At 34.0% G+C, this 16,416-nt stretch overlaps 2 protein-coding genes across 2 annotated transcripts; one reads left to right on the top strand and one right to left on the bottom strand.

Annotated features, from left to right (window-relative positions):
* Positions 1–2,530: 2,530 nt before the first annotated feature.
* Positions 2,531–2,971, top strand: LOC126716175 (classical arabinogalactan protein 4-like). The gene has a single exon (XM_050417206.1). The coding sequence runs from the start codon at positions 2,531–2,533 to the stop codon at positions 2,969–2,971; it is 441 nt and encodes a 146-aa protein (XP_050273163.1).
* A 5,127-nt stretch (positions 2,972–8,098) lies between these two features.
* LOC126709182 (blue copper protein) lies at positions 8,099–9,552 on the bottom strand. The gene is made up of 2 exons (XM_050409302.1): positions 9,338–9,552; positions 8,099–8,670 (listed from the first exon to the last, which is right to left on the bottom strand). The coding sequence occupies exons 1-2, from the start codon at positions 9,501–9,503 to the stop codon at positions 8,279–8,281; spliced, it is 558 nt and encodes a 185-aa protein (XP_050265259.1). The 5' UTR covers positions 9,504–9,552; the 3' UTR covers positions 8,099–8,278.
* Between the last annotated feature and the right edge of the window lie 6,864 nt (positions 9,553–16,416).

Raw genomic sequence — 16,416 nt, 5'->3', positions numbered from 1 at the left:
GCTCGTCTGGGATTTGATACCAGGACCTAAGGTTACCTAACCTCTGTTCGTCCGTCTTAGAATGGACGCCTACAGCGCAACTGAAGACGGTTTCTACCTCGTCCGTTGGATTGGACGGAGAACCAGCTTGAGAGCCAGAAGCTCTCCTAAGCTGTTCTTGGACGACTTCAATAGGGAGCCCAGGGGCCCCAGAAGAGTAGTTCTCGTCCGTGCTTCCTCCACTCTCATCACTAGCACTGCTAGAGCTAGACCTATCACTAGTATCATCACAATACTCGTCTATAACCTTATCAAGGCTATCTGTGGACGAGGAAGCAACAGACATCCCTAAGAAGAAACTTAAACCTAAAGACGAGAAAAAGAAGAGTACCTGGCTCTAGACGGAAGAAGACTCTAGACGCAGAGAACTCTTAGACGAGGCTCTAGACGATGGATGTCAAGGAAGAAAATTTCTGGAATGAGGAGGGTCAAGGGAGGCATTCCACTATTTATAGGATGCTGACCTGGGTAATCGAAACGACCCAACCAATACAGAAGCAACACGTGGCATCAATCTTGGAAAAATAAATCGACAGAATCAGTCTCTAATAAGAAAAGGACACGTGGTACAATAATTGTTAACCAATTGTGCCCAAGAACGTTCAACCTTTTGGACGACCCACATGGACGAGGGGGCAACTGATGGTGTCACAGAATCCCCAAACCCATGACTCGTCCATATGTCTCGTCCAACGAAAGAAGCAACAATAGGCGGAGTATTGCAACCATACCAGCGACCCTCGTCCGTATATGGACGGGCTTAATACCTCAAGATCTACTCGTCATTTATGGACGACAAGCCTTCCAAGATGATCTCGTCCGTCTTTCACTAAAAGTGGACGAGATCATCCTGGAGGTCTCGTCCATCCTCATTATGGATGGACTAAAAGTGGACGAGATCATCCTGGAGGTCTCGTCCATCCTCATTATGGATGGACTAAACGTGGACGAGCTACTCATGAAGGTCTCGTCCATCTTCATTATGGATGGACGAGTTCATCGGCCGTCCGACCTAAGTAACTTCCACAGCGGTTACTCCCAATTCTCCGGACTCCTCGACACTGGGAACGGTTACCAAATAGATAACCGTTCCACACATTATATACGGCTTCTTCGATGAAGGAAAAGGGTATTCAGACACTTTCTTACTTTTAAGAGAACACTTCTTCGTTACAGAGAGTTCCAAATAACTAACTTGATCATCGGAGGATTTTTGGCCGGTCGACACCGGTCCCCTCTGATTCTGTGTCTTTGGTATTACAGGAGATAGCCCGAAGATCAACGTTCAAGTCTTATCAACCCACTGATAACCAAGGAATCATCAATATGAGTATTGTATTGAAATAAAAATTGAAAGAAAATGAATGATTCAATTAGAGAAAATCTTAACCCAAGTCGACAATTAAATCAAAATGATATTAAGTTTCCTATTTCTCATACTCTTTAAGTATAAAATAACAAATCAACTATTCAATCAAAACTTCGAGAGTCTTGTAACTTAATTAATATTTTATGATGTTTTTGATGGAGATGTTCAATGTTCAAATTCCTTCTCATTTAATTATCAAAATAATAATAATAATAATAATCAAACTATACCAAACAAATTGTCTATCACTTCTGTTTCCAAAAAACATCTAGACTATTTTTGGTTAAATTATGTTCAATTTATTATTGAAAAATAACATACTAATCCTTTTTTTTTTTAAATTTGGTAATTACAATTGGGGTGGAGAAATTTTAATTCTAAATATTATGGACACCAGGAAGTGCTAGCCAATTAAGGTATAAAACTATTGACAACACGTTAATCTTTTAAAGGAAGTGCCAACTGATTAAGTTATAAAACTATTGACAATATATTAATAATCTTTTAAAGATTGAACTACTGCACAACTTATTTCCAAATGGTTAGAAGAAAATTTTATTAGTCCAATAAAAATTGTCTTTTAGTTTACTTGTGTTAATTTAAAAAAGAAAAAAAGAAACTTAAATAGTTCAACTTCAATGAGATTGAGATTATCCCAAAAAGTTTGAGCTAAAATTTCCTTATCTCACGTATAATGAATTTTCATTATTATCAAAACATGTTGATACTTTTAATTTAAAATAGAAATTTATTATATTCTAGAAACAATCTTAAAAACTTTGTGTTGCAAAATATTGAAAAAAACAAAAAGAAAAAGTCCATGATAAGTTCTACGAACCCCACTCACATATCTTATTAGTTATTACCCACAACACTCTTTTGCTTTATAAGAAATAGTACACCCCATTATTTTTAACCGACTTAAATTAATATAAGAATTTTAAGAGACAAACACTTCTCTCTCTCTGAAGGAAGCTTCTCAGTACTCACCTCTCTCTCTCTCTCTCTCTATATATATATAAACCCCTTCACCACCTTCTCTCTCTCACAAACCCCAAACCCTAACTCACTCACTCTCTCTCTCTCTGTTCTCTGTAGAGGCTCCTCTGTTTTCTCACAACAATGGCTTCGTCTACTTCGAAGACTCTCATGATGGTTCTCATGCTTCTCACCTTGCTAGCCACCTCGGCTCTCGCTCAGGGTCCAGGATCCGCACCATCCTCATCACCAACCAAGTCTCCATCTCCGACTTCTTCTCCTCCACCAGCCTCATCTCCTCCACCGTCTCAGGCTCCCGCTCCCACCACCAAGACACCAACTCCCTCTTTGGCTCCAACTCCATCCGCCACCACTCCGCCGTCGCCTTCCTCCTCTCCGACATCCTCGCCTCCGGCTCCTCCCCTACCGGTCGCCCCAGCCTCCTCCAAATCGCCGGCCGGTACTCCCTCCTCGATCAGCCAGCCTCCGGCTTCGGCTCCCGCCGGTAACGGTGCCGGTTTGAACAGAGTCGCCTCCGCCGGATCTGTCGCCTCAGTCGTCTTCGCGGCGGCTCTTTTGCTTTAGATCACAACATCGCCGGAGTTCGTTTAGGGTTTGATTCTATTTAGTACTAGTTTCTATTTTTAAATATTTAGGGTTGATGGGTTTCCTTTTTTATTTATTTGTTTTGGTTTAATTTAATTATCATCATCATTATTATTATTATTAGGTCGGTGACAGTGGTGGATATATGTTCATGAATATCACTCGGGGGTCTATGGTGCTTGATTGGATTGCTTTCTATTATTGTTGTTATTATATTATCATTTTTATTATTATGGATTCTTTTTTTATAATTTTTTTCCTGCTTTATATTTGTTTGTGATTAGTGTGATATATTTTGTTTAAAGTGGATGCCAAGTCTGAGAAGAGTTACATTATATTAACGATCAGCGTAAAATTTAATTACGGGTTGAAAATTCGTAATTAATCCCAAAATTTTGGGACTAAGATACCGAACATTGGCAAATAACCTTAAAATTTTGGGATTTTGAGACTAGGATTTTGTGGAAAATAACCTTAAAATTTTGGGACTATAATTTTGTGGATGTGTATGTTGTATCAGATTTTGTTTTATACATGGGATCTTTGTAAATTATGACTGTGTTATTTAGTGTGTTACAACCTATGAGAGTGATAGTGATTACTGATTTGAGTGACAAACAAAGTGAGACTAGTGATTTTTGGTTAGAGAGAGAGAGAGAGAGAAGGGAAGGTGTGAAGTGGTGGAGGTGTTTTTGTCTTTTTATGATTGGAAGATAGTGTGGGTTCTCAGAGGGGGACAGCTGGAGAAGAAGTGAGAAAGTCATATGAGTGTGCTTTTCCTGTTATAGTTTTTTTCTTAAATTAAGTAATGGGTTGTTTGGTTTGGTTGGAAAAAAGTAGAAGACTTCTTTACCTGAGTCACATGCTCTCACAGCTGTCTTTAGAAGCCCCATGTGCTTTTGCCACAGACACGAGAGAGAGAGAGAGAGAGAGGCAGTAGAATACTAGTCTTTCTTTTAGAAAGAAGAAAAAGTTCAAATAATTCTTTTTATTTCTTTTAGATTATAAATTATAGTATATCTTTTCATAAAATTGTGGTAATTTGGTCTCTATAATTTTTCAAATGAGTTATTAAAAAAAAGACTTTTAGAAAAAGAAAAGTTCAAACAATTCTAATTTTTTTTGGATTATACATTTTATTTTTCTCATTAATCTAAATTTCGGTATTGTTTTAATAAAATAGTGTTAATTTGGTCTCTTATGTTTTCTAAATGTACACTTATCCTTTAAAGCACTGGCTGGCTTTCTCAAAAAGATAAAATAAAGCACTGGCTGGCCTTTTTTCACAATCATAATGATGTAAATGACAGACTTAAAAGAAAACACGTTTGAATTGTTGAAAATATTGTAATAAAATAATTTTTAAATATGTAAATAGTATAATGAGACTAAAAAATCATTAGTATGCGCGATTTTGTGTTTTTAGTTGGATTGTAAACAGTATTATAAGACTCAGCCAAAAATATAAACGCTGAATTGCACAACGTGCAATCCAAACGCACACCTAACAATTTAAGTGGGGGATTAATTACTCATACGACTACTAGCCTTAACATTAGAATTGTTGTTGACTCATTACTAGTCTTAGTCTCTCTTTTCTTTTCAGTAAGTCTGGGTCTTCAATTAAATGGTCAAAAGTCTACCCATGTGAGGGGGAGGACTCATGTTACAAAAACATAATGTATTTTATGATGTATTTTATCGTTAAGAGGAGGGAGAAGGATATTGAAATATATATTAATTACATTTTTTTATTGGTGGAGAAATCTTGGTGAAGAAAGTAGGATACTGTTAACCGTTGTTCACCCTTATTAAAGACCGCTTGATACATGTTCTTCCTCACAAAATGTGCGAGTCCTATAGCTGTGTGGGCTGTAGAAGGCATGATACATAAATCTATTTAATTTATCTAATACATGATGTACCGAAGCTTATGTTTAAAAGGTATAGATATTGTCTACGAAACACTCAATTTTAACAATACGGTCCTGCATCATTAATTCAACCATCTTTCAGCACTCTCGTATATGGTCAAAAAATATAGGAAAATGTTGAATCTATTACTTAAGTCCGTAACCTCTAATAACAATAACTGGTTTAATCGTGTGACTTTCAGAGAATGCTTTGCTACAGTAAAGCCATGCCTTGAAAATACAGATGCATGTTATTGGTTAACCTATTGTGGTTTTCTCAATCTGGTTAAACAACAGCAATCGCCACTAAGTTAAGGTCTCAGCAAAAACAAAAACAAAATGCCACTAAATCTTAAAAGGAATTAGACCATTCTTCCAATTAAGGAGAATAATTGAGTCCATCACGGCTTTAGCACATCTGAATTGCTGAAGCTGGCCCATGGGCCAAGGAATTCACGTTAGCAGCCCACTCTTACATAACGCTGGTTTGCAAGTCCAGCAAGCTTGCTCCTTGAGTACTTGACTATTACATATGGTAGGCAAGAGAGAAACCTTAAAGCTTGATCTTGTCATGAATTATGATACAATCTATTGAATCAAAAAATTGTAAGCAACGATGTAATAGGGGTTTGAATGATAGCTTAGTGTAAGTAACAGCACCCTCTATGATATTCAGTTTCTATGGTTCAAACCTTATCTCTTTCCTTCCCCACTATACTTACCTAGCAAATTTTTTTACAAGCAACGCTGATTAGTCATTCCTAAATGGTGGTACATAATTTGTGGTTATGCTACCATGTGTTCAAGCCTTCAAGGATTCACGCAAGTCTCATTGATACTAGAGATGATAGAAGCGTAAATTGCTTCTTCTAAGTAACAGTTGCGATGCACTAGCCACTTCTTTGCCAAGAAAAGAAATAGCTTCCTTTTTTTTGGGAGGGGGGGTTGAACTTGATTGTGTTAATAGTTCATTCACAAATAAAGCTAAAGAATGATATATAGTACATGATATTGATGAACCGAAAATGACACAAGCGGCAATATTTCCACTGCAAAACACATGGGCTGTAGCCTGTAGCTACCAAAAACTAAAAAAGACAAAGCTGCATTGCTGTCGCAGAACACAGCCATAAACAGCAAGATGTCCTCTACCTGCTACAAATCAATTCCAGCTCTAATAATATAAACCAATGGCCCATATGACCTAATACTATTCTCTGATCTGTCCCTTTATGTGGGTTAGGTCCAAGGTCGATTCCCATCGCTTACATTATTCAATCAAACCAATTCAGCTGAGCCTATTAAGCACAAACTTAATACTTGCTACCATCTATCAGGGTGAGGAAAAAAAATTGCTGCCACTCTTGATGCAGGAGCATCTTCTAAGCTGTTTTAAGATGTTTTTGTTTGAGTTCTAGCTAGCAGCCTTAGCTATTGAGAACAGTTAGTTACAACTATTTTTGTGTCCAAACAGGAGCCTTAAGGCAGTTAGCTTATATGGCAGTTAATTCTTATTTGAATTAGTTAGTCTTGTTAATGAGTTAGTTACTTGTATTAGATGTAACCAGTGTTAGTTTGACACTTGACAAGATACTAATGGTTGTTAGTTGTAGAACATATTGTATAAGTACTCTTGTACTCTCATTTTGTAACTAATTCTTGAGAATTAGTGATTTTAAGCCTTTGTGTGCTTTTCTTTGAAACTTAGTGTTCTTGTAAAGGTGTCTAACCACCTACTAAACGTTCTAAGCAACTCTCATTGCTAAACAAACCCAAAACAGTTCAGTCTACACACATTCCCTGCATCAACTCTCCTGATGAAAGACTATTCATAAAACATATGAGCCTGCACTCCAAACGGTTTCTTTATAATAAAGGATTACCATTATAATTCCATTTAGCAATAATTATGTGCATTTAAATCTGCTTATTTTTATAATATTATTTTGTTTATTGCGTAAAAGTATAGTTGTACCTTGGAAAAAGTGATATCTTTAAAAAGTTATATATTATTTTTTAGGATGAAAATAAGTTCAACTAAATAGACCCATACATAGAGGGATGTTGGTAGCTAGAAGTTATTGAGACTGTTAGTAATTTTGATCTTTGATTTATCCTATTAGTTCCCCATGCTGTTGATTTTATAATGGATCTTCATCTGAGCTTACAAAAGTTCATAAAGAGTTGCTCGTTGAATGTCAAAAGCGAGCTGATTGCGACACTGAAACATATGTTCTATTAAGGTGAGGAAAATGAGTGGAAGTACAGTGTTGGTGGAAAGCCTTCATGTTAGAGTAGAAATTGAGATTAATTAAAGTTGCTCTTTGAAGATGATGTTAAAGCAACCATTGAAAGTCCAAAAGGGAAGGGAGTGGTTGAAAAAGCGATAAAGTGAGATGCAAATTTGTTTTATTCATGTTAGGAGTCTTTCTCATGGATGTAACTTCTCATCAATTAGTTAGGTAAGCTCTTCATATCAGGAGTTAATGCTCTAGTTAGAATTATCATCAAGGAAAATATATAGGCTTTCATTGGTAATTTTTCGTGTTGTTTTCTAAGAAAATTTCTTAATCTGTAAGAAAAATGAAAAGAAGAAATATAACAGCAGAAACTGACACATGGCGTAAACATTATTAATCCACTTTTGCTAGGTAATCAGTCCAAAAAATCAATTAAGTAAATATGATAGGGAGATAATTTTTTTTTCTTTTTTGGGTAAGTAACACACAACTAACCGGTCTTGATTCTTGAACCCACAATTTAACCCTCAACCTAGAATGTATAAGGGGGGGAGATGCAATTGAGCTAGAGCTCATTTGGAAAGCAGATTTGAATTTAGGTTTTTCTTATGAGAAGAATCAGACAATTCAATTGAATTTCGAAACTTTTGATAGAATTATATATGAAGGTGCGGCATTAATACGGAAAACTCCTTAATAATCTGTAGTTTGTCACTTATTTAAATTATTCCTACTCTCTTGACCTGGAAATATAACAAAGCTGCCTTGCATGAGTGTACCAACTTAGCTTCCCATTCATTTCAAGTCTAATTACCTCCTTTGGTAACTAATTTTTTCTAGTGTTCTCATCAATTAATCGTACATTAACAATCAAGTGTATGGATTCGCATCTAAAAGTACCGTGTTGCTTATTGTGAGTGTGCTGTGATTCCAAGAAATTAATATAGACTCAGTAAACATGAATGAACCTCAATGATCCATCACGGTATAACATACCCAAATACTCTACCGTAATCTCTGAATTTTACATAACCTATTCATTCATAAAAAGTAAAGAAAAAATCTCAATACAAACATGACTGACACCAAAAGAAAGAAAGAGCACTGCCTCCAACCTGGCTAGAAGCCTAGACTCAAGAGAGAACCAACAAAGAAAAAGCAAACCAAGTCATAGCCAACACAGCCACAATTGGAGAAAGAATGGTCCCTGAAGATGAATTAGTTGAGGTAGTAGCAGTAGTAGTAGTAGAAGGAGTAGTAGTGGTTGTGGGTGTGGTACTTGTATTAGTACTTGGTGTTCCAGCTGCTGGTGTTGTGGTTGATGCTTTAGCAACTGTTACAGCAACCTTCATGCCACTTCCACAATGGCCAACAATACCACAAATGAAGTAGCGAGTCCCAGCAGTTTTTAGAGGGATGGTGGTGGCTCCACTGCTATCTGAGCTAAGAGAATTGCCCACAGTGCAAGTGCTGTAGTCACTAGAGCTCACTTCATCAACAGTGTGCCCACTCGCATAGTTGAACACTACAAGAACAACAAAATCAACCAAACTTTATATAATCTCAAAATTCGAAGTTGTTTATGGATCTCAACAAACCAGTCAAAATTGAACGGTATCACAGTAAGATTTTGGAAAAATGTAAGTTTAATCTTGGTTCAAAAACTGTTTTTATCTTAAATAAATTTGTCTTTTTGATTTGTTCTTTGCCTGTCTTATATGTCAAAAATACTAACTACAACTTCAATTTTGGGATTATTGCATTTGAGGTATATAAGGCATAATTAATTATTAGTACTTGTACAAAAATATGTTTCTTCTTCCTCTCACATAATAGTCAGTCTTACTAATTAAATTCATAATGGAATTTATCATTTATATGAGGATAGGAAAAAACACATTGTTATATTCTTAAAATATCTAATAAATTTTTATAAGACACTTTGATTTCTTTAATATGTGTCATCTATTTCCATAATTGAATACTATACTATCACATAAAAATTTGGAAAGGCAACTATTGAACTTTATAGGGCAATATTTCACGTGAAATATTGTGCCTAACCCAATTAAAAGTGTCACATGAAACAGTTCCTTTTGAAGCAGTCAGACAAGGAAATTCCCATTAAAAAAAAAAAAAAAAGTTAGACAAGGAAATTTTGTGTGTTATGGGGCTGAAAAATAAAAACTTACCAAGGCTATCGCCAGCAGCAAAGGTCTTGCCACTAGTCCAGGTGGTATAATCATAATTAGTGACCCAACCATTGGTGTCTCCAACAGTGTAAACAGTGGCCAAGCTTGGCACGACCATACACAAGGCTAAGAGTGCACACACAATTCCAGCATTGTAGCTAACCATTTTTGTGGAAGAGAAGAAGATAATGAGGCTTTTTGGATAGTAGTTGAGGAATGGGGTTCCTTATATAGTGCTATTAAGGGGTCGGAGTCAGTAAAGTTTGGCCTGCTTTTCATGAGTAAATTTCATGATAGGTAATTCTGTTCTATGGGGTTACTTGAATCATACCTTATACCTAATGCTTAAGTTAGAGGGCCCTCCTCTTCTTTTCTTTTTTTTTTTTTTTTTTTTTTTTTTTTCCTTCTAGAAATAAGGGTGTCAAATAAAGTTATTCTTATTCCATTGTTTTTATGTTTTTGTCATAAACGGCTCCATATTATGATTGTTGTATAATAAAAGTGAGGTTAATAGTAAATTCATATAAATATAACGTTGTTCTAATAATAACTTATCGCCTAAACAAATTGTAAAAAAATAGTTATATTGATAACATTCAAGTGGTTTTTTTTTTTTTTTTTTGGAGAAACAATTATTCAATGTGGTTAACTCTTCATTGCAATGTCAAATTCATATTTCACAATTAAAAAATATATATTTTTTGTTAGTTTAATACTATAATTTTTTTCTTAAAAATATATTTACACATCCTGACTTAAATTTTACACACCCTTATTACAGGTATTTTTAACTCTAAGAATAAAAAGTAAGTGTTTGTGAATTGTAAGTGTCAATATTTTTTATAAATTTATATTATGTGTGTGAGTGTGTTTAATATTGATTGTGTGCATTACTTTTTGTTATAATATTATTTGTGTGAATTATGATGTGTGTGGATGTTTGTGTGTACATTATAATATAAATATATATAATTTAATAATTAGGAAATAGATATGGTTTGTTACATGTGTGTATATTGTTATCATATTAATATTATAATAACTTTTTGTTATAAAGTTAGTAAAATTCAAGAAAAAAAAAACGTAAAGTTAGTGATTATCCAAGCATTTGATTGGTTAAGTAGACACTAGTGTATAATTTTATATATGAACGAGTGTGGTTGTATGCGTCAATAATTAATACAAAGCCAATGAGTTTAGTTTAGTCATTTAGTTTAAAATATTTTTATAAAAACAATAACAAATAGATAATAAAAACTGTATAAAAATAAAAATGTTAGACAAACTTAACAAAATAAAATAATTATAGGCTCATAGCTACCCACATTGGCAATAAATATTTATAATGAACTATCATATAACAATTCAAAATTTGAATACTTGTGGAAAGAAATTGTAAAACTTCATGTATTATTATTATTATTTTTTTTTTTTTTTTGTTGTTGTCGGTAACTCAATATATTCAAGTTCTTTTTTTATTAAAATTTTTTAATGATCACCCTAAACAAAATTCTTGGAGCCGCCATTGTTAACTCTTCATTGCAATGTCAAATTCATATTTCACAAATAAATAATATCAATTATCAAGGCTACAAGTTTCCTCTGGCCCAAAAAATTGGTTGTCTTTTTTACTTTTTCCATAACCAAAACATACATTATCCTTTTATGAGCAACCCTTTGGTTCATGAAAGGAGAAATTAAGCAATTGCTTATTTCTTTCTTGGCATTCTTGCCCATTAATATGTATAACTAAAATTTGTTGCATTCGATGTTGCTGTTATGGTCGTAAAACTGTAGAGAGTTGATGATAGACGCCTCACAATTGGTTGGAAGAGTCAAGAGATTCTTAAACATCATAATGAAATCGACATTATTAAGCTCATGAAATAGATAAGATTATAATATGTGCTTGGAATCTACTCAATGTAGTGAATAAGTTAATGAAAATGTGAGCTGTGAAAGCATAAGGACATCGACTTCTTTGATAAAATAAAGCCTTCCATGACCAGCCAGGGTTGTTAGGTGGAGACATTGTATACATGTAAATGGGAACTATAATTCTTTTTTTGGCAAAAAAAAGGGAAGATCTTAATTGAATGATATCTCTCTCTGTTTTTATAATTAGGGCAGTCAAGCTCACCTCTTTGGAAGGTGTCTAAGAAGCTACTAGATCAAGAGGCCTTTGACAATTGTGATGATAAAATCTCTGACTTCAACTAAACAGCATGGAAAATAGTTTATTTTAAGCTATCAACAGCCATAGGGGGACTGCCTCTAGTGTTGTTTACCAAGTTGCCAAAGAAGATAGATTTACTTTTAAATACAAGATAAAAAAGATATTAAGAAATTAATTCATCATATTATTTATATGGCATCAGACACATTTGTCAATTCATTATTGCTTTATTTTGTAAATTTTTTATAGTAAAATTAGCCGCTATAAATTTTGATTCACCATATTAGAGATGATATTAAGTTATAGTAGGTCTACATGTCAGAGGCATTACATCAATTTCCATTATGCACCTAGTTTTCTCATTAGTATAAAGTGGTCTAGAAAATATAATAGTCATCAATGACATCATGAGGTGAACTGTGAAAGATCTCATGGATCTCAAAGCAAATATAAGTTGAACTACTTGGGTTAAAATTGAGAACAATTAGAAATTAAATTTGGTGGAATGCCAAAAGCAGCCGATAAAAGTTGGCGAGGCACTTAAATTAAACAACAATAGTTATAGTGGGTCTAGAAACAATTACGATGGGTCACTGCCAAAGAGTTTTACCTCACTTCCCTAATAATGATATTTCATCTCTAATCCTTTCAATGGGATTTGGCGGATGTCGGCAACAAGTAGTAGAAGGCATAAAATTCATATATCTGAACTGTGATAATTTTTCTTCCATGTTGTAACTTCAAAAGAGAGAAAAATATTGGGCTCTAGTTTGTTAAGTTTGTCGGATGTGAGACTTTGAGATCAAATATCACCAGCATATAAAATGAAACCCCTGATGGAAAAAGGTAATCATCTTAAAGTGAAATATAATAAGTTTAAATCCTATCGTATGTTAAAAAAAGAAAAGAAAAAAGTGTTTGATTTATATATTTTTTAATTTTTCCTTTTTGTGACTAATTTTGAAAAAGGTCTCTACACTTTCGGCTCAGACCAAATAAATAATAAGTGGCAGCCCTAAAGGGACTTTTGAGGAAATAGATAAATCCTCAAAGGGCCACTTCTTGATGGACAATGCTGGAGAGCAATTCTTTCAATATCAGGGTCAGGGCCAGGGGGTTAAGCATTTTTTTTTTTTTTTAAATAAATATAAAAATTGGAGTGTTGAGGATCCTTGACACGAATGTAAAATAAATCGGGTTAGAATTTTGTTCGGTTTTTTTTCCATATCCTTCAATTTTCTAAATTATATATATATATATATTATGGGTCAAGTGGCACAAATAAATTGTAGGTCCATGTACTTGTAAAATACTAATATTAATCTTAGGTTAGTCTATGATTAACCTAGGTTAATTGAGTATTTTTAGTATATTGATCTTACATTAGGTTCATTGTAATATAAGTGCTTAAAATAATATGTAGCCACCAGGGCTTTATCACTATGGACACTAGACATAGGCCGTTAAATTGAACCACGTAAACCTTTGTGTATACTCTTTCTTTTGTGCTTCCACTCATCATTAAATTATCATACACAATCATGCAACAACTTTCCAACTAAAAATATTAAAAAGAGATCAAACATATTCAAGGCATTCACAATTCGCAACATGTGTGTGCTCTTTCTTTCATACTTCCGCTCATCATCAAATTATCACACACAATCATACAACAATTTTCCCACTAAAAAAACTAAAAATATTAAAAAGAGATCAAAGATATTCAAGGGCATTCAAAATTCGCAACATATTAGAATCAATCAGCCCATAAAAAGCACGTACAACATATGGCATAAATTGGTAACATGAGAATTGAGATTTGATTAATCCCTTTAATTTGAAGCCAAAAGGAAAACAAAGGCAATGAAATTGGTTAGTGCTAAATTTTATTATTTATTAGTGGAATATATAGATTGAAAGGTGGGATGTCCCAATTCTGATATAGCCCCTACACCTAACCAGTGATGAAAAGTCGTAAAGTACATCATGTTCTGAAAGTGATAAAGGTAAAACCATTGCATAATTACTCAACCCAACCCGAACTAATAAGTGGGTCTCCACCACATTCCAAAGCCAAAAACCAACGAAAGCAAAGCATACAAAAACATCTCCTAAGTCCCAATTGAAAAGGTGGATATGTTATGGGTTCGACAACTTTAGAATTTGGTTGGACCCTTTGGGGTCCGTCATATTCTGACCAGCTACTCTGTTGGGTTAGTCCATTTTACCCGCACCAACCACTTCCCTTCATAGGATTCCCCCAAGGAAAGGGGGGAAAAATATAAAATACACAAAAATACACAAATAAAATAAAGATGGCAACGGGATGGGATGAGACAGGAATAGGTCAAAGGTTTGATGATGGGTGTCCCATCTTCGTCCCGTTCTCTCGAGCTAGGAATGGGATAAGTTAAAATAAAAATATTTTACGATCTTTAATGAGGCAGTTCTAACAGCATTGAGAGAAATGAGAGGAACATGATAGTCCCGGTTGTGACATTTTCTTGCCATCCCTTAAATGATGCAGCATACCTTCTTCTTCATGTGAGTTATCTTCGATCATGTCGTATTCCTGCAATGAAGTTTAAGGCAACGTTGTTTTGTAGTTTCGTGTTGAACAAAATTGAAAGCTAACAGCGTAATTCAATTTTTTAATTTAGCCAAAATATAATTACTAGACTACTTAGACATTGGCCATCAAGCTTGTTAATATCTCACAGATCTCAGCTGGTTCTGACGTGGTCGAGACAATCATACAGTTCACGCGTAGACCACACATACGTATTATTGTTCTGTCAGTGGGTCAATGTCTGTTTGTAGATTAAAAAACAAATAAAGTGAGCAAAAGCTTACGCACCTAACACGTCAATAAAGGGTTATGTGGCAACTTGAATTGTATCCACTGCAACTATTAATAATCTTTCAATGGAAAAAGGGACTTGGGGGTTGTTGAAGATATAAAGTATACAACAAAATAATGATGATAATAACATAAAATGATAGAGAGAGAGTGTGAAACAAAGAGAACTAGCATGATTTAACATGATAGCCAATGTTTGACCATAGAAAAGTCTTTTAAGTAACTGTATCTTTCTTATTTGAATTGTGTGTTACAATAAACACAATGCATAATATATTACAAAACCATAGTCTACACATGTAGGAATATATAGAAAATCATTATTTACCTATTCTATGATAGTGTCTTTAATATATTCTAGCAGAGATAATAGGGCTTTACGGAGAGGATGTATTATCAAGTTGGATTTTTTCAAATCAAATAGGACTTGCATTCATATTTGGATTTGGTGATCTGCATAAATCTCTCTTTGTTTTTCAGGGACTTAAACCGTTTGTAACTTATAAAAGAGACCAATAAAGAGGTAAAGGATAAAAAATAAAAGAAATTGGAGATTGACAAGAGACCAAAACTTCCAAATGGGTTTTTCCTCATATGCAAGTCACCCTTTTACTTATCCACATCATAGATGAAAACTATAGGTATGGCTTAGTAGCATTGCAAAACGCGTATTCCTAATTACGCAACAGCCTGACAGAACAAGTAAACTAACTAAACACGTGAGTAGCATGAACCTGTACTTACTACGAATAATTTGATCAGAAAAGGCGTACAAAAGAATATGGTATGCATGAATATGATGTCTTCAAAGCTATATGCCAATATCTAATCCTTAGGTAGAATTTCAACATCAAGAGGATCTTCTCTTCTAGTTTTCTTTTCTTTTATTACTTTTTAATTATTTTGTATTCCAAGAATAATGTTTCCTACTCTCATATTAAAGTTAATCCCTCTAATTAAATTCACGGTAGAATACTCCATTTATGTAATAGAAGGAAGCTTTGCTCTAGAAGTAATGAAATTTTTTCCAAAGACATAGGTCAAAAGATTTAGCGTACAATGTCATAATAGTGAAACTGATAAAATAGAATAAATTCAACAATCAATTAAACTAAGAAGCCAACCCAAACAAAGCATTCTCCCAGTCCCAGCTATCTAGAATCAGCTATGGAAATCTCATTTTGTCATTCTATTCTCAGGTTTTAGCAGTACAGCACAAAGTTGCCTATAAACTATTGCTGCACCTCTTAGTTTTAAAAGGCAGTGGGACAATATCATGTATTATTCAATGTGCTACCTATGTTTCTTGAATAGACATACAACTTTTGTCATGAAAGATGAAATTAAATAGAGAAAAAAATGCTTAAGCAATTAGGAACATCCAGAAAAATCAAACAACTATAACACTCGAATGAAGGGATAGGGTTCATAGATCTGACAAGTTCATTATGCAGTTATACAATAACAACTTATACTTAAAAAAAATAATTAATAATTTTTTATCCACCAAGATTTTTTAATGTCACTAAGTGATAAAACTCAAACTCTTTATACTTAAAAGATTGATAATGGTATGAATATTCTCTCTTTTTACAGCAACTACTCTAAAACACTTCTAGCTATGCTCTCATGGAACACAGGCATCTACATATTGCCCCCTGTGTGCAAATGATTTGTGGCCAACATATCTTCAAAACAGAAGTTGATACGAGTTCGTTTGCAAATGGGTAATTAACATCCAGTGTATATGACATTATCAATAGCAAAGGCTGGATTTAGAAACTAGAATTTTATTTGTTTAACTCCACCCTTGTATTTGAAGGACTAATTTTCACATAGCTGATCTCAAACTCCAAAAAGAAGAGGAAAAGGACATTTGCTGTGGACGTGTTAAAATTCAATAGCATAAAAGTAAAAAGAGGGTTAAAAAAGACTAATGCAGCCAATGCCAAATAGTTGAGAACAATGATTCTTTGGTAGTTGAGCAATTCAAACATCACATTAGAAGTAGCTTATGTTATCTCAAAGCTGAGGAAAAAAAAG

This window comes from Quercus robur, chromosome 2 (genome assembly GCF_932294415.1).
Source record: "Quercus robur chromosome 2, dhQueRobu3.1, whole genome shotgun sequence".
Lineage (NCBI taxonomy): Eukaryota > Viridiplantae > Streptophyta > Magnoliopsida > Fagales > Fagaceae > Quercus > Quercus robur.
The sequence above is the reverse complement of the archived record's forward strand: the minus strand, read 5'-3'. Positions and strand labels throughout refer to the sequence as shown.